Genomic DNA, 19,600 nt, shown 5'->3' with positions numbered 1-19,600 from the left:
ATGATCATATTGACATTTTACTATAACTTCCTTTGAATTCTTTTGATCATAGTTCGGCCAAACGACATTTGTATAATAACCCATTCGGCCAAACGGCATTCGGTCAAACGAAATTCGGCCAAATGGACCGACACCCTCTAGATGAGCTCTCAGAAGAACTTATTTTATGATTTCTGAAGGGATACAGAAAAAAATTCTGGAATTAGAGAATCACTGAAGAAATCTAGACCAAAGAACGGAGCAGACATTGCACGCCTCAGCTCCTTCCTTCCCTTCTAGGCACATTTGAATTTATTTATGCTAACATATCCCGCTATCAGATAGAGGGGAGTGTGATATACCTGTTACCGGTCAGATATTACATAAATACCTGGTGGGAAATACGCTCAGGAGGAACGGGAGAAGCAAAAATTTGCAATGGCTGTCACGCCCTTTTCAAATGTTAGTCTAGAAATATCCTGAAAAATGTGTTTTGAAATTAATCTTTAAGAAAATACCTGGAAGAACTAGAGAATCCCCTGCAGGTAATCAGGGACAAATTTTTTGAAAAATTCTTTGAAAAATGCCAAGGAATAGATTCTGTGGTAACTTTTGCACGAGTTGCTGAGCGATTCTCCGGAGTAATTCCTCAACAGCATCACTGGTAAAATTTCCGGAAGAATCTCGAAAGGAAGGTTTGAATTAATCCTAAGCAGTTCCTGGTTGAATATCTGGAGGAATTTCTGGAGAAACCTCTGGACGAACTTACACAAGAAACTCTTGAGAGTTTTCAATAGGAATTTCTTAATAAGTACCTGAAAGAATCGTCGAAATATATGGAGTTACATGCAGAAATCAACATGGATAAATTCCAACATGTATCTCTGGAAGAATCTCAGATTCTCTGGGAAAAAAAATGCACCTTTTGAAGACGTATTTAGAGGAATTCCCGAAAAACATATAAAGTATTTCTTGAGAAGTTTTCAGAAGAATACCTGAAGAAATCCCAAAGAAAAAACTCCTGGAGCAAATCCTTCAGAAAATTCTAAAGAGGTACATGCGATGAAAAACATTCCAAAGTAATTCTTGCATTCTAGTGGAGACTGGACTGTATCGTTTCAACTATCATTAAAAACGGCTACGCAGTCTTGAAATTAGCAAACGATGTTTATTACTTGCCCAACGTTTCGACGCGGGGTTAGTGTCTTCTTCAGGGGGAAACTAATTGGTCGCTAATAATGGTCGCTCTTGGTCTTGTGTTTTGTCTAACTGTAACTGTCCTGTCATTAGTTTGTTGGTACATGACTTATTTGGTTTGTTATAACACACGATCAAAAACGACCAAATTAGTTTCCCCCTGAAGAAGACACTAACCCCGTGTCGAAACGTTGGGCAAGTAATAAACATCGTTTGCTAATTTTAAGACAGCATAGCCGTTTTTGATGATAGTAATTCTTGCAGGCATTTTCAGATAAATTCTTGCACAACTCTTGCCGAAAAGGAATTCCTGCAAGAATGTTCCATCTTCGATAATTAGGGAAACATTTCGTGACAAAATGCAGGGGTTATCTCAGAATAATTCGTAATAAAGCGCAAGGGCGTGAGGGGGGTGTTCTAGAGTGCTCCGGGTATTTTCAAAGAGTGTCAGTGGCGTTCCAGAAGTGTTCCTGGACACTTCAGAGTAAAGGGTTTCCAGGGACGTGGCAGGGGTATTCCAGGAGGTTTCACGGAGTTTCAGGGCTGTTAAGGGAGTACCAGGATCATTTTAGGACTGTTTCAGGGGAATCATAACCGAGATTCTTACATAAATTAGTCTAGATACTTTTTAAAGTGATCTTGCTGGAAGTCCCTCAGAGATTCATCCGGAAGCTCTTCCAGAGACTTCTCATGCATTCCTCCAGAAAATCAGGCATCCGGAAATTTTTCAAAAGATTTGTCAATAAAACAAAAAATCCACAGAATCTTACAAGATATTCTCCAGAAAGAACTTCGAGGATCAGGCATATCGGGATACAAAGTATGGTGCAAAATTGCCCATGTTACCCATCTTTTTCAAGTGCTTGACTCCCGTGAGAGAAAAAGAATAATAAGTTGGAGCTCTTTTCACCAGTTACGACGCTATAAGTAATGTACTGTCATTGAGACTGTGCTTGTAACTGTACACTTCGGTGCTTTTACCAAACAGAAGCAAAACACTTGTGAAATGGCCATATCAATTATCTCACGATCCTGATTATTTGGAAAGTTGAGGTCTTCGGGAAATTGTTTCGGTTGATCAAGAACCTACATATGACGAGCTATTTACCTAATTCTGAATTCTACCACTAGAAGGCGCAAGTGAGTATGTTTTTTTTTTTTAAATTTTACATATCTCAGCGGAGTTCAGGAGCGTTTTAAAAGGCTTCAAGAGGTTTTTAGAGACTTTTCAGAAGTTTGTAAGGCGTTTTGAAAACGTTCCAGAGTGCTTCAGTTAGTGTCAGAGTCGTTTTATGGGGTCTCAGGGACGGTTTCAGGAAAATAACAAGAGTGTTCAAGGGATTGCAGTGTGTGTTGAAATTGAACCATCACAAATGCTTTGAATCTTTCTGCAACTCTGCTGCAATTCTTATGCAACAACGGCCTTGAAACCACTTGAACCGCCTTGAAAACACCTGAAACAATTCTAAAACCCCTTGAAACGCCCACAAACCCTCCAATTCACCTCCGACACCTCCTAAGATGCTTCGAAAACTAAGTACCTTAACACTCCCTCAACGGGTATGAAAGCTCCTGAAACGCTTCCGAAACCAGTTAACGTCACTTAATCCTTCTAAAGCGCCCCTGAATAGTTCTTGACTCTCCCCTGATATCCCGTTAAAACCCCTAGAACGCTATTAAACCCCCACAAAAATCCCTTTGAACAATACAAATACCCTTCGAAATGCCCTAAAATGCCTCTGACACCCTCCAAACGCTTGAGAAATCGCCTGTAACTCCCTAAAATGCTTCTAAAACCGCCGAAACGCCCTTGAATCCTCGTAAAACGCTCCTGAAACCCTCTGAAATATCACTGTTCCTTTAATCTAGCTGCCATCTGGCTCAGACCTATTGATCCATACAAATCACAAAAATTCCTCGAAACGTCTTGAACCTTCTGGAACGCCGGGGTCTCCAGTTAGCCTAGTGTTAAGGCTATGGTTCACTAATCCGAAGACGGTGGGTTCGATTCTCGTTCCCGTCGGCGTATAGTGTATTATTGTCCTTGCCTCACAATATATAAATTCATGTATTGGCAGGCAAAGAAAGTCCTTTAATTAATAACTGTGGAAATGCTAAGTTGAAGCGAAGCAGGCCAAGTTCCAGTGAGCGCGCAGAGTCATAAAGAAGAAGAAGAAGACTGCCAAATTTGGAGTTAAATGGTTCCCAGGGGCGTACCAGGAGGGTTTCACGGTACTCTATGGTTGTCCCGGGGCGTTTCAGAGGCTTTGCAGGGGTTTTAAAGCGGTTTTAGGGTCGCTTCAGATGGTTGGAAGGTCCCTGGGACGTTTCAGGGGTATTCAAGGGCATTACAGGGGAGTTCCATAATTGTTTCAGGGAGTTTCGGGAGCGTTTCGAGCGGATTCAAGGGGTTTCAGAGGAATAATTTCAAGGGTTGATGGTGTCTCAGGGGCGTTTCAGGTATTGGAAGGTTTTCTGGGGCGTACCAGAGGTGTTCCTGGAGGTTTCGGGAGCATTCCAGAGGTTTTCAAGGGGTTATAGGGAGGTTTCAGTGGGTTACGGATGTTCCAGGGTCAGTTCAAGGGCGTTTGAGGGGAATTGTAATCGAGAGACGAGTAGATTAGACCCCAGCTTGCCACATCAATCAGCAGTAACCGAGATATTCACCCTCATTCTTGTTTTCGATCGAATCCACTTTCGAACGAAAATCGTTCGCATTCCCGTTTACGCCAGCAAAATCAAATGGCCTACTGATTCGATCGAACCAAAAACGTTCGAAAGTCGATACGTCCGTAAACAAGAATGAGGATGATTAACAAATTCAACATACTGACCCCTCATCCAAGTTTAGTATGCCTTGAGCCACCGTTATCACAAGAAGTTTTTCTGCTGATAAGAGGGTTGGCAATGGCAAAAGTTATGTGTGTACGGAATCTCAGCTGAGTTTAAAAAGCTACAGCATAATGTTTTTGCCATACTCCCCCGTGACTGGTTCAAAGAATTCATCCGGGAACTCTTCCAGGGAGTTTCTCAAGCATTTTCTCCATAATTATTCAAGGTAGTTTCATAGGAGTTACTCCAGAGATTCTTCCAGGGGTTCTTCTAGAGAATCATCCAAAAAGTTTTCAAGTCATTCATCCAAAAATTCTTTCACAGAAGCGATCTTCTGCCTCTAGGCAGTGCTAGCGAGCATGCACATTTCAATCCTGATGTACATAAGGATTCTTATTACTGAGAGGAACGATGTCTTTGGCTTACAGATTCTAGACAATATCCAGGGGTTTTTGAAGGGATTCATGATCCATGGAGTTTAAGTGGCATTCCAAGGGCGTCACAGAGGAGCGTTTCATGTAGTATCAAGAAGTTTTAGGAAGGTTTCAGGGAAATGCCAAGGGGGTTCAAGGGGTTGCATCCAGTGTATTTAAATAGGCTTCAGGGCTCAAAAGTGCCACAAATGAACCACCTGAAACTCTCAATAACTGCCCGGAAATCCCTAGAAACGCTTTCAAACCCTCCAAAATAGCACTGAAACCTCTTGAGACGCTTCTGAAGCTCCCCTGAAATCCCTAAACCGTTCCTGAAAACTGCTGAAATTCTTCCAAAACCCCTATACGTCCTTAAAACCTTCTGAAACGAAACTCTTTTTTTTTCTGAAAGCCCTATAAAACCCTCAAAGTTCCTGAAATGAGCTTGAAACTCCTCTTAAATTCCTTGAAAATCTCTGCAGGTGAAGATATGACAAAACCACATTCAGGTTTTCACTTTAAACGCTCCCGAAACCCCTAAAATCGCAATCTACAGAACTAAAACTCCTTGAAACGCCCCGAAACCCTCTAAAACGCCTCTGGAACTCGTAACACGCTTCCGAAACCCCAAACACTGCAAAACGCACCTAAAAGCTCCTGTAACGTTCCCTTTACATGACCCTTTACAGAACTCTTTAACATCCTGAAACCCCATCGAACGCCGCTGAAACTACCCCAAACGCTTCTGGAATCATCGCTTTTGAAAAGGTGTTCCGCTGCTTTTATGATGCCGCTGATGAAGCTGTTTAATCGCTCGCTACAACAAGGAACCTTTCCGGCTGGTTGGAAAACCTCCTTTCTTTCCCCTGTTTTCAAGAAGGGCGACAAGCGTGATATTGCCAACTACAGAGGTATAACATCTCTAGCCGCATGCTCGAAACTATTAGAGATTATCGTGAAAAACGTTCTTTTTGAATCATGTAAGAACTACATATCTACGGCACAACATGGCTTTTTCCCGAAACGGTCAGTGGCTACTAATCTCGTCGAATTCACTTCACTTTGTATTCGTTCAATGGATGCTGGAAAACAAGTGGACGCGATTTATACGGATTTTAAGTCGGCGTTTGATCGCGTGAACCATAGCATGCTACTCAATAAGCTTGGAAAACTGGGAATGTCAGATGGCTTTGTCAGATGGTTTGACTCGTATTTATCTGGCCGGTCTATGAAAGTGCGTATCGGGTTGACTCATTCGGATTCTATTTCCATTCCCTCTGGAGTGCCCCAAGGAAGTAATCTTGGACCACTATTATTTTCGCTGTTCATCAACGACGTAGCGTTTGTACTGCCCCGCGGCGAACGTATTTTCTTTGCGGACGACGTGAAGATCTTCATCGTGATCACCTGTATTGAAGACTGCGTTACACTACAGGAAGCGTTAAGCTCTTTTGAATGCTGGAGCAGGCGAAATGGTTTAGCACTTTGCGTGGCAAAATGCTTTGCAATTACTTTTTGCAGGAAACGGAATCCTATCTATTTTGACTATTCATTATCAGGTGAAACGCTGGAACGCAAAAAGGAAATCAAGGATCTTGGAGTGATACTGGATACGGAGATGACTTTCAGGCCGCATTACGATGATGTGCTTTCTAGAGCGAATAAACAGCTGGGCTTCATTTTCAAGATTGCTGATGGGTTTCGAGATCCTTTGTGCCTTAAATCTCTATACTGTGCTTTAGTTCGCTCCATCTTGGAATCGGCAGTAGTAGTTTGGTGCCCGTATAGTCAGAATTGGATTGACCGTTTTGAAGCTGTGCAACGTAAATTTTTGCGATTAGCTCTTCGGAGCCTTCCCTGGCGTGACGCTGTTCATCTTCCGCCATATGAGCACCGGTGTATGCTTTTGGGGCTGGATACTTTAGCGATAAGGAGGTCGTCAATGCAATCCAGCTTCATAGGAAAGCTTTTGAATGGCGAGATTGATGCTCCATCTTTACTGTCCGAGCTTCCAATATATGTTCCAGAAAGACCTCTACGACGCCGCAATTTCCTCTACTTGGATCCTCGTAACAGCCGATATGGACAGCATGATCCCATTAGGTTTATGATTGTAAACTTTAATAATGTATTTGAACAGTTTGATTTTAATTGATGTGCTTCGTACGATTTTTTGTTTTATAATGTTAGCTTTAATTAATTTTTATTCTGTGATAATATTTTATTGTACTTGTTTTAACGTGTTATTTGTGTGGAAAGATGCGGGTTTTTATGCCTGATTGAGGCTTTTCCCAGCCACACTTCATTAAGACCCGAGTAGGTCAGATGAAGATATATAATAAATAAATAAATAAATAAATAAACGCTCGTTGAGCCCACTTAAACGCTCCTGAAACCCTTACTGAAAACCCTTGACAACCAATGAAAGGCTACTGACGCCCCTGAAGACCCCCTGAAACTATTTTTTCACTATTTTTCATTATTCTAGCAGTCATCTGACACAGACCTATAGACCCAAAGAGATCATTAAAATTCATTGAAACGTCATGAAAGTGCCACTGACACCTGAAAAAGCATCTGCAACCACTCAGGGACTGTCTCAGATACTATTTATAACCCAAAAACGCTCCAAAAACACTTAAACGTTCTCTCCCTGAAATTTTATGGAACCCCTTGAAACCTCCTGAACTTAGCTGCCAAATATCAGTCATGTCAGTTGACTACTGATTTTGCACCATCGTCACTATCACAGTAGGCCGATCAATATCAAAACGATAGAGACCAGCAACGACTTGATACTGACCCACACTCCAGAGCACTATCATAGCAACTGAACTGATATTTTTGCGATTTTTGTCAAAACTCAAAATGTTTTGTGACCATCATACGAAACTTTTCATTCTGTACCACATATTTAAATTTCATCACTTTAAGTGTTTATTTTGATTTTTAAACGAATTTCAAAGATGGTCTATCAGTGATATCTACCCGCCATCGCAATCAGTCCAGTTGTGATGGGAAAAGAAAAGTGACGGTGACGCGGTAACTCAACAGAGCCTACGCTGACTTGGATCGCAGTCTGCCTATCAAAATCGACAGTTTGCCTACCATTGATAGTGACAAAGAACAACTCTGCTCCTGAAACCCCCTGAAGTTCTCTTGAAAGCACTCATGAAAACCGCCTGAAATGCTCCTGAAACATCTTAAAACTCTTTAAAACCTCTGGTTGAAATGTCCTGAAACCTCCCCGACGCTCCAGAATCATCCCACAAGCCGGTTGAAACGCCCTGAAACACCACAAAACTATCCTGAAATGCTCACAAAGCCCATTGAATGGCCTGAAAGGGGCCCTTCTACGACCCCAACAAAGCCTTTGAAACTCCATGAAATGCCTCTGAACCCTATCGGAACTCACCTGAATCCCCTTCGAAAACGTCGCTATCTGAAACTAATCTGAAACCCCTCTTTAACCCCCTAGTAGCCCCCTGGGTTCCAAGTCACATGCTAACCATGTCGAGGATTTCTCCAGACTTTGCTCGGATTATTTTTACAAAAGATCAATAGGAATTTTTACAAAAGTGCCTCCAATAATTGCTAGAGATACCCCCCAAAATGTTTGCAAGAAATACCCCATAAATGGCCCTGGAAATTCTTCCGGAGAATTTTCAGGATTACTCAAGAGATTCTATCAGGTATTCTTTAGGGAGTTCGCAGGAAATCCTTTAGTATTTTTTCCACGAATTATTCTTGAAGGATTTCTCCAAAGCAATTTTCCAAAGGTGGTACCACAAATGCGTAGTGTAGAAATTTTTCTCGTAATGCAGAAGATTCGTTCTGGAAGTTTGTGGTTCCGCCTAGAAGTAACAGATTTTTATGGATGATACTCGGGCAGCGAATCAGATCCAGCATAAAACTGACTTATCGGGCTAAAGGAAGAAAAGGGAGGCCGCTACATCAAGCTGATATTTCCAAAAAAGAGACGGTCGGAGGTTCATTAACCCTCCTTTGGCATTAGGGTCACTTGCGACCCACATCGTACACTATGTCAGCGAGCTACTGCCAACGTGAAGCAAACGGAAGATTAAGGAGCTCTTCCCTAAAATGCGAACGATTCCGGAGTTTTTCGAGGGACTCCATCCTCCTCAATTGTTTTCCGTAATTCCTTCTGGCTCTTCTCCTAGAATTTCTTTCGGAGCTGCTTCCGCGGGACGTTTCTCAGAGTTTTTAAGAATTTAATCAGGGCTTTCTCCCAAGGTATTTCTCGGTGTTTCGCGATTTCTTTCAGAGGTTTTTCCAAGCTTTTCCTCATAACTGTACCCGAAATTTCTTGCTGTTATCCTCCTTCTTCTTAGTCTTCTTAGCTTGGAGTTTTCCCGGGATTGACCCGTTTTTTAGAATCCCTCCAGACATTTGTCGGATTTCTTTGGGAGTTTCTTCTGGGATTTCTCTAGTATTTACTTTTGAAGTCTTAGTGTAATTTTCTTGGATTTTGATTTTCTTCTTGGATTTTCTATGATCCTTGAGGAATTCCTCCAAGAATTTCTTAAGAAATTCTTCCATAAGCTTTGTAAGAAACTCGCCCTGGAGGTCCTTCTGGGCTTCCTACAAAAGTTCCTTCTGAGGTTCTATTTTTCCTGGAATTCCTTCTGGGAATTCTGGAAAATTGAAGACATTTGAAAATAATCTAAAAATAGAAACTCCTAAACAATTTGTGGAGGGTTTCCGAAACTTCTGGAGAATTCTCAAAATAAATATCTTGAATTCTCTGAAGGAATCTTGGAGGAATTCGAGATGGAACGTTTAAAGGAGCTCAAAGAAGAATCTCAGATAGAGCTACCTGAGGAATTACAGACGATACTCCAGAGGAATCCTGGCATAAATTTCTGCAGAATCCACGGAAGAAAAGCCTAAGAACATTCACTGGGGAATTTCTGAAAAAAAAATCCTAGAAAGGATTCCTGGAGGAATCTCAGAAAGAGTTCCTAGAGACATTTCGGAAGAAATCTAGGAATTCTTGGAGGATTCTTACACCCGCGTAAGGAATTCTTGAACATATTCCAAAAGTAGCGCCTGAAGAGATTTCACCAGCAGATCATAAATCAGCATATAAACTTCACGTTTTGAACGTAATCAAACTTCAAATGTCAATTTCTTGATTTTACTTTGGCTGACCAAGCCATGTGAAAATTATGCTGTTGAAAATGCTTTGACATCCATGTGCACAACAAAACATGTGCTCGATGAACAAATTGAGATTTGAATTTGATAAGAAATCTACGTATTCCGCAGAGACTCGAACTCACGACTCCCAATGCGCTAGACGCGCGCTTCTATTCCTCCAAGCTACGGAGTCACTCTACTATCTCCGTCGCCAGTGGGCGTAGAACTGAACTCGATTCCACAGTCGCACATCATTAGCTTCTGCGATCATCATGAAACTTTCACATATTGCTTCAAACATGAAAACGTAACAGTGAAAAATATAAAACTAGCTAAAACAGTATCAGGTTTTGTGCTGGAGGGTACACTAGTTCGTAATGGGACTGACTTGCGATTACATTTCATTATAGGACAATCTGACTTGATGTTGTTTTTCAATTTTACTGAACAAACTATATATTTTTATTCATGTAGCTGAAAGATTATTCGAAGAAAGATCATTACCTCATTTTTGCACAAAATGCAGATGGGACTGACTTGCGATTCACGGCAGTACACTGTTGAGAAAATGTATTTGATTTCGAGTTCCGTAGCTTGAAGGAACAGAAGCGCCCGTCTATCGAATTGGAAGTCGTGAGTTCGAGTCTTACCGGAATATGTGGATTTTTTAAAAATTCAAATCTCAATTTGTTCATCGAGCACGTGTTTTTGTTGTGCACATGGATGTCACAGCATTTTCAACCGTGTAATCAAACTACCCATTGAGTTCGTATCATGCAACGTGTACGTACACTGAACACCACTAAAAGCAGAAACCACGATGGAAAGCTCACAAAGTCCGAATCGTAAATTACATGGTCACGAAACGTCACAGACTTATAAATAATTATCTTAGCAACCACGGTGGCAGCGCCCCTATGAGCTGCTTCTGGGATTCCTCCAGGACTTTCTTCCGGGATTCCCCCAAGAAGTCTTCCTGAGATTCCTTCAGGAGTTCCTGTCTCGGGTTTTCCAGCAATTTCTTCCAGGATCTCTCAGGGAGTTTCTATGAGATTCTTCCACGAGTTATTTATGGGATAACGCTTGAGATTCCTTCCGAAACTCCTTCAGGAGTTCCGAGATTCCTGCAGGAGACTGTTCCAAGATTTCTCCAGGAAGTTTTCCTGGGATTTCTCGAGGAGCCATTTCTGGTAATCTTCCAGGAGTTTCTTCTGCAATTCCTAACACAGTTTCATCCGGGATTCCTCCAAAAATTTGTTCCGAGATTCCTACAGGAGTTGCTTTTGAGAGTCCTCATGGAATTCTTCCTGGGATTCCTCCAGGAGTCCATCAAGAATTCCGGGATACTTCTTGGAATGACATATCGTAGAACAATTCTTGAAGGAGTCCTAAAAATACTTCTGAAAGAATCCCAGAAAAATCTCCTCAAAGAATCTCAGAAGCAAGAATCCTCAAAAGGGAGGAGTCCCAGAATCTCTTTGAGTAGTCTTATAGAACTTCCAGAAGAACGACAAGGAACGCATTGAGGAATTCCAGATCAATCTTATAAAAAAAGAATCACCTGGAGAAATCTCAAAAAATAGAAAACTCAAATGGAAGAGTCGCGGGAGCAACACTTTGAGGAGTCCCTTAAGAAACTTCTAATCAATTCCCTGAAGAAATTGTAAGATTATTCTGAAAAAAAAAAACTCCTACAGGAATCTGTAAGAATCACAGAATCCCAGAGAGAACTTTTAAAGGAATCCGGAGCAAACTTCAGGAAGAATCTTAAAAAGAGACTGCTTACGAATTCCTAAAGGAATACCAAAAGGAGTTCGTGGAAGAATCCGGAAGGAGTTCCTGGAGGATTCCCAGATGGAGCTTTATTAGAAATTTCAGAAGAAACTTCTGGAAGAATCCCAGGGAACACCTTCTTACGGCTTCCAATGGTAAACCTTCCAAAATTTGATATAGCCAGCAATGCATTTCCATGGAGAACTACTGAACTTCTTCTAAAGCCTATCAATTGTAACTCACGAAATTTTAGCAATTACTCTAAGCGTCACCTTCAAACGCCAATGGTTTGGAACGTTCCGAGTCCGGCAAGCGGCCGACCGGCTGGCTGCAGCACGAAGGAGTACTCCGGGAAGGGAGTTTTCTTCCAACTATTTCCATAAAACCGAAACGAAATTTCACTTGTTGCTCACCACTACACAGCTGAGAGCAGCTGGAAAATAGAGGAGTCGGAAGAAGACGCCGTCGAAGGCGATGGCGACGGTAGACTGGATTGAAGAGTCGCAGCAGCCCGTGCCGTCTCTACCGTCGTCGTCGTCAAGCAAAAAGGGGCCACTACCACAGCTTGTTTTGGATGAAAAGTTTTAAGCCACCCTTTTCCGTTTGGCTCGGGATGACGACGCGGCGGTGCGGGGTTGGGGCTTCTCCCCGGAATAGTAGTATACAAAGGATTTCGCTTCACTGAGCTGCCGCATAGCCGAACGCTCCGAACTTGTTGAAACGAATGCTAGGCTAGCCGTCGTCGTCATCGTCGACGTCGGAGTGAGAGTGCTCTCGATGTCATTTAATCAATTATTTTTTGCTTCCTTTCCCCACATTTTTATGTGCAGTTTTTCTTTCTTAAAAAAGCTTCTTCTATGTGGGAATGTTGGTACCTAAAAATTGTATACAGCGTTCGGAGAAACAAAAAAAAAAAAAACAGTGAAAAAACTTACCAACTATGTGCACCATATTTTTCGTCCACTTGGCCAGCTCCCGCCGGATGTAGCGCCGTTCCTGGACGCACCGGGCGTACGAGCAGTCCGCCATGCCGCCGTCCGGGAATGCCGTCACGCGGCGGCCGTCGTCGAAATTCCGCGCCGCGGCTTACTGCGATAGCCGCCCCGGATTGCTTTGGCACTGCTGCTGCACTGCTGTGCAGAGCACACACTTGTTGCTTCACTTGCACCTTCACTTCACCGCTCACTTCACACTGACACTCACCGCACTCACAGCAACCGGGTCTCCCCGGTTGTCGTCGTCGTCGTTGGTAACTATGCACGCTGGAAGTTTTCCTCTTCTTCCGTTGGAGTTGTTGTCGGTTTTGCTTCTTTTGCTTCTATTGTTGTTGCTGTTGTTATCGTTTCAGGGTAATGCAACAAGTGATTCGTCGCAAACTTTTCGCTGCTTCGGTCGACGTTGTTGTTGCATTTGTTGAGGAAAAGTCTGGACGCGTTGTCGCTGCTGTATTCGTCGTCGTCTGTTGACGTTGTTGTTGTTGTTGTTGCTGTTCACGGGAATGTTTTGGCACCAGGACGTCTCAGGAACGACCAGCCGGAGCCATGTTCACTCGTGCACTGTGGAATAAGATTGAAAAGGAGAAGATGGAGATGGTTGCAGTTATAAATTTGGTGCGGAATGGGGCGGATGGTATATATTTATGAACATCGACGATGATGTGTTGTAGTTTGGACGGTGGTGAAGCAGCCGAAATGTGGGTAGTCATTCGACAATGTGCCGGAATAATTTATAAGGTTCCGGAAAGTTATGACTTGTTGAAAAAAAAAAGAAATGATATTTATTCACTGTAGAAGTCTATAATGGATGATAACATAGAAAGACGGCTCAAATAACAATAGATTTTCTGCTGATTTGATTATCCTTATAGGTTTATAATAATCTATACAAAGCGTAATCAGTAATCACTCTTTGATATATAACACTCCAAGTTCACAAAAAATAACAGTTCTTACAAAAACACTGGAACTTGCGAGCATTTTTAAGAGATTTTTTCGTAGATGTCTCTAGAAACATCCTCTAGAATAGTACATTCAGATGAGAAAGATCTCCGTATTGACAGAATTCCTAGAGGAATTGAAGGAAGTCTTGGGGAAATTTCTGAAAGAATTCCTGGGAACATTTTCTAATGGAATGCCTGGGGAAATTCCTGAAGGAGTCTCTGCATGTATTTTCTGGAGAAAATACATGCAGAGATATAGATGTTTTCCTGAGTAATATCCGACAGAATTCCTGAGGTAATTATTGGAGGACTCCTGGGAAAATTTCGGAAAGAATCCTGAGGATATTTCTAATGGATTTTCATGGAAAATTCCTGACGGAATTCCTTGGAAAAAAATCCTGAAATCCAGGGGAAACTCCTGAATGATATCATGGGGGAATTTCCTAGAGAAATTCCTGGAAAAAGTACGGAAGAAATTTTTGATAAGCAACTTAAAGATTTTTTGAAAGAGTCTTTGGGGAGATTCTTGAACGAATATCTGGAAAAATTTCTGGATAAATTTCTAAATAAAATCCTGGAATGTCTATACAAATCGTTAGAAATAACTCATAAGAATTTTAGATGATTACCGACCGAAAAACTTCTAGTGTGCCGCTTGTCAGAAGACAAACCAATCAACCGTTTTTGATAATGGCCAAATAACACCGGCCAAAACGTTGAGTAATCCAATCCATTTAGATTGACCTTAGACCGAGAAAGCCAATTTTCGCGCACTCAAAATGTCTTCAGAGGAATCCCAAAAAGATTTTTCTTGAAGAAATTCTTAAAGAAATTCGTTAAGACAACTTCCCCAAAAATCTTGGAGGTATATTTTGAGAAATTTTGTAGAAATTCCTGGAGGCTTCCATAGAAAAATCCTTAAAAATTGCTTGTGTGAATCGTCTGAAAATCTTAACTGTGAACTTTAAGTGGCTACGCAGTCTTTATTCTTAAAACGGGTTTATTATTTACCCAACGTTTCGGTACCATCCCTAAGTGCCGAAACATTGGATAAATAATAAACCCGTTTTAAGAATAAAGACTGCGTAGCCACTAAAAGTTCACAATCCCTAATAATGGAATAATTGGAAAATTTCCTGATGGTGTGTTAGGTGTGTTAGGAAAAAAAATCAAAAAAAATCTTGGAGGAATACTTGGAAAAATTTCAGGAGAATTTCCTAGCTAAAATCTCAAAAAAAAAATCTAAACGAACTCTGGAGCAACTTTTGAAAACATTTCGATAATAGTTTTGAAAAAATTGAGGATTTCTTCTGAACATTTATGAATGAATTCTGGCGCATTCACAGAAGAAGTTCTCGGTAGAACCCTATAAGAAATTTCTATGAGGACCTCCGAAAACAATCCTGTAGGAATCTTGGTAGACATTCCTGAATTTTGGCAAGCAATACTCAAAATAATAATCCTGAAAGAATCCCATCCGAAATCTCCAGGGTGAATCTCAAAAGAAGTTCATGAAGGAATCCCAGAAGGAATTCTTAGATAATTTCATAAACATTTCTGGATAAATCTCAGAAAGAAGTGCTGGATTAAACATAGAAGTAATTTCTGAATTTCAGCAGGAGCCCCAGAAAAACATCATGAAAGAATTCCAGAAGAATTGTTGGAGAAATCTCAGTATTAGTTTTTGGAGAGGTTCACTTTTCTCGAAAAGTCCCTGAAGAAATTCCTCTACGGATCCTGGAAGGAATTTAAGGTAAAATCTCAGAAGAATTTCTGAAGCAATTTCAGGAGGATTCGCAGAGGTATTCTTGGATCGATCCTTGGCTTTTCTCACTTGCAAAAAGAGGCAGCTTTTACAAGTCGAACGCATTTATTTACGCATTTTCAAAATTGGTGCTCTTAAAAACGTGAATAGGGGACCAAGTCGTCCATTTTGGCAGCCATATTTGTATTCTGATGTTTCTCCTTAAGGAACCTTAAAAGCTATTTCAGAATTAATCTCAGACGGAATTCCTAGAGAAATCCTAAAGAGAATCCTTGCAGAAATCACACGAAAGTCCTGGAAAAATTCTAGAAGATATTCACACGAAGAATCACAGAAAAAAAATCCTGAATAAGTCCTGGAAGAGATTCCATGAGAAATTTATAGGCGGAATAGTAGGAGAAATTCTTAGAGTAACTCTTTAATCCTTCGCACGCGCGCCGTTGTAAAAAGTACAACACTGCCAAAAAAAATCGCTCGTCGTATACGCGATGCAATTTCAGCTGCTTGATGGCGCGCGTCCTAAAAAGTTAAGGAATTTTAAGAAACAAGACGAAGCTTGTAAGACCCTTAAAAAATCACTGATAGAAATCGTGAGAAGAACTGCATAAAGAAATACCAATAACTTCTGTAGAAATCCTAAAAGAACTCTGAATGAACCCTGGGAGAAATGAAGGAAATGGAAACCCGAAAAACTCTGAGAGACATCCAAGGAGATCTCTGGAAGGAACAACCCAGGATAAGTTCCAGGAGAAACTCCGAGAAAAATTTCCAGCGGAACATCATGAGAAATTCCACGAGAACCCTAAAGAAATATTCCGGCAGGAACTTTAGATGAATGCTATCGATAGTGGCTTGAAGAAATTACCGGAGTAACTGTGGGAGAATCCAATCAAGCGCATTACCAGCAAAACATCTCGTAGAAATTCCGGGATGATCTCTGTGAATATTATGTAGCTCACTGGAACAGTTTGTTCTCAGCAATCCTAGCAAACTGCAGCAGAATCACTTGACTTCACGATTACGGCAGTAGAATAACTAGCCACAGAAGTCCAATGCAGGCTTGATAATCCTCCTCGAAATCAAAAGAGTTTTGCAACATGCTCTAGAGCGGTATTTTGCTTTTGCCTCGTCGCGAGGGAGCAAACGAACCCCAAACAGAGAGGCAATAAAAACTGAGCGAGGAAGAGGGGAACGAAAAAAGAGCCGATGATTATTTCGGGTTTTTGAGTGCGATTTTCGCCTCGAGAGTCTTTATTTGTATGGGAGTGGAACTCGCGAGAGCTTTTTGAGTGTGAGTGGACGTGAGAAACACAACAAGCAATTATGAGTGTTGGACAAACTCCTCGCTGCGCGGCAAGCTCGCGCTCGGTGCTGTTGAGGATTTGCGTTGTGATTTCTGAGTTTTATTTTCACTCCTCAGAAATTCGCCAAAATCGCTTCCTCATTTTCTCGCGAGGGAGTTTCTGTCAAGCCTGGTCCAATGTCGCGACTTTTCGTGTGACTAACATCTAGTTTGCCACGCCCTTACAGCGTCAGTAGCGGTACTAGAAGTGTCAAATAAATTGTGTTTACCAAAACAAAAGATTCTCTTCAAGCTGGACACTAAAAAACAATCAATAATTGCAATAAAAGTTATAAATTTAATTAAATAGGAAAAGTGACTACAGCGCCATTGGAGTTCTAGTGTATTTCTATTATTACGGCATTCAATTTCACAAGGCAGGCTAGTTACCTATGTAAACATCAATTTTGGACGTAAAATGTGACGCCGTTCTTGTCGTCTTTTAATGTTGAACAAATTGATGTGGAATACTAGATTATTTTGTTCACGCCTTAGAGCGATTTTAATTACGTCATCAAAAAAGCTGTCAGATTTCCGGAATGCAACACCTTCTGAATGTTGTACACCGTGCTCACGATGAAGGCAACTTACACCGCCAAAGCTCTACTACGCTGTGAGGCAACATCACACTGATGGCATTGTCATGTCACTGATGCTTGCTAGGGGAAGGATACTCACTTTTTATAACGCACCACCATCACCAGCAGAAAATCCTTGAAAACATTCTAGTAGAAATTCTGGGAGCATTCTTCAAAATCCGTGTCGAATTTTAGGAGAAATCCCGCGATAACAACTGAAAAAGATCCTGAGAAAACTCGAAGAAGATTTTCTTGGAGTTGCAGAAAGAACTTTGGGGATTCACCCAAGAGTTCATTCTAACGATACCTGCTGTTACCGGTCCCGTCGAGATGGGCACCCTATCCGAAACGGTTCAACCACTGCAGTGACAAGCCGTCACTGTTGATAGGACATAAAAGAGAGGAGATGAAAACAAAACGTGAACTATATACACCGAACGTGGAATTTGCTACTCATGCTACATTTCATTCTTGTCAATTATTATATCTTAAAATTATTGGTTTGTGCTTAAGACTAGTGTTTTTATCCTGCTTATGAACTAGTAGAGGTTACTATATTAAATTACATGCAAAACTTACACACTGAATGCCAAAATATATCTACCAAACTTAGGCACTAAAACTAACCTAAGAACAAGTTGGACAGTGATATAGAAGGGTCGAGAATTGTATAGGACACTGAAAAGTAAGATTACTTTGTATGATTATGTAAACCCTGAACTAAAACTTACTACAATTACAGTTTTGAAGCGGTAATAAATCAGCTGCAAAAATTAGTGGTCGCCCTTTCTTTCCTGTCGCAACACCTGCAAAAGTGCCCCTCAGGCAATTCCTCCAAAAATCCATCTTGGGCAGTTTGGTGGAATGTCACGGAAATGTCATGGAAAAAATGACATGACATTTTCCAGTTTCATCACTTCCAGTGAAAATTTCCATCCGCAAACACAAACCTTCAATAATGCGGGTTGGTTTTGCTACAATAACGATATCTTCGATAAATATTTTTCACTAGAGGAAGTGAGAGTGGTAAATAATCAAATGACATTTTTTGACATGTTTCAACCCTGATCTGGGGTTTACTCCAGCGATTTCTTCAGAAGTTCTGGGGATTCCTCCAATAGTTTATTCTAAGTATACCTGTCAAAATTACCCTCTGGAAATTTCCTTTGAAGGTTCCTCCAGGAGTTTTTTTTTTCTGGGGATTCCTCTGTTGATTTATCCAGAAGTTCAATCCAGGGATGCCTGAAGTGGTAATTTTTTGAATTCCTTCTGAGGGTTTCTCCAAAAGCTCCATCTAGGAAATCTTTCTAGAACTCTGGAGGAATTCTTTCTGTACATATCTTATTATTATGTTTATTATTATATTTTTTTTTGTTGAGGATTCCCCATGAGTTTCACTTGGTGTTTCCTCCTGGGGATTCCTCCAGGAGATATTTCGGCAGCCGTTGCCTCTGTGGATTTCTTTAGGAGTTTTTTTGGAGATTTCTTGAGGAATCTCTTATGGAGACACTTCCAGTAATTCCCTCTGGAGATTCCATCGGCAATATCAAGATTTATCCAAGAATTTCCTATGGATTTCCTTTAGAAGATTATTAGGTGTATTACCAGCATTCCCCAAGAGATCCGTTTGGCAAACCCATTAGGACTTCATTGCCCTGAAGATATTTCCAGGTATTCTTTTTGAGGATCCCTCCAAGAAATCTCTTTCAAGATTTCTTCAAGAGTTCCATCTGACGATTCTTCCAGGAGCTCATTTCATATATTCCTCTTGTAGTTCATTCCAAAGATTTTTTCAATCCCTAAAAGTTCCAAGAGGAAATTCCTCGAGAAATTTCTAGACGAACACGGGCAGAGTAATCTCCAGAAGAAACTGTAGGAAGTGTGTGACAGTAGATTTATGCTGTCGAATTGAACAGTGGACAACGACGCATAGCACATCAAGCAATCATAGTAGGCATCACGAATCATACTCACCCGTGTAGTCATCCCTCGTGCAGCAATGTCAAAGTGCAAATCAGTAAAGCATTCCCGCAGCTCCCGCTTGCTCGCAATAAACCTAAAGCGCACAGGAAGTATCTTCAAGGGGGGTTCCCAGAGGAAGAAAGGAAGAGCTCCTGGAAGAATCCACAGAATGATAGGCGAAACTTTGGATACAGTCCTAGAAAAAACTTCAGGAGGAATCTCTAAAACGAAATCACTGCAAATACCGTTTGGAGAAGTCCTTAGAAGGAACTTCCAAGACTTCATCCAGAAAATCCTTACCTGATCCCTCAAAAATGTGTTGTGGGTTTTCTTGAAGAACTCCACCAGTAATTTTGTCTGCAATTTCTACAAGAATTTCTTACTTACCTTACCGATCAGGCTAAGGCCAGGGTGGGCTCTGCTGTACATAGTAGGCGTCTCCATTCCACTCGGTCCATGGCTGTTTGTCTCCAATTCCGCACTTTGCGTAGGGTCCGCAGATCGCCCTCCACTTGGTTGACCCACCTAGCTCGCTGCGCTCCACGTCTTCTTGTACCGGTCGGATGACTCTCGAGAACCATTTTAGTCGGGTTGCTATCCGACATCCTGATGACGTGACCCGCCCACCGTAGCCTCCCGATTTTCGCGGTATGGACGATG

General features: G+C 41.3%; 1 protein-coding gene across 2 annotated transcripts in view; it reads right to left on the bottom strand.

Moving 5' to 3' along the window:
• The window catches only part of LOC109400410 (protein bunched, class 2/F/G isoform), an 864,004-nt gene that overhangs the window by 281,566 nt on the left and 562,838 nt on the right, over window positions 1-19,600 (bottom strand). For both annotated transcript variants that reach the window (XM_062846581.1, XM_062846580.1), the window contains exon 2: window positions 12,290-12,910. Coding sequence is in view for 1 of the 2 variants with exons in the window: in XM_062846580.1 (XP_062702564.1) it covers window positions 12,290-12,383 (94 nt within the window). In the remaining variant the exon portion in view is untranslated. The remainder of the gene's footprint in view (window positions 1-12,289; window positions 12,911-19,600) is intronic.

This window comes from Aedes albopictus, chromosome 1 (genome assembly GCF_035046485.1).
Source record: "Aedes albopictus strain Foshan chromosome 1, AalbF5, whole genome shotgun sequence".
Classification (NCBI taxonomy): Eukaryota; Metazoa; Arthropoda; class Insecta; order Diptera; family Culicidae; genus Aedes; species Aedes albopictus.
The sequence above is the reverse complement of the archived record's forward strand: the minus strand, read 5'-3'. Positions and strand labels throughout refer to the sequence as shown.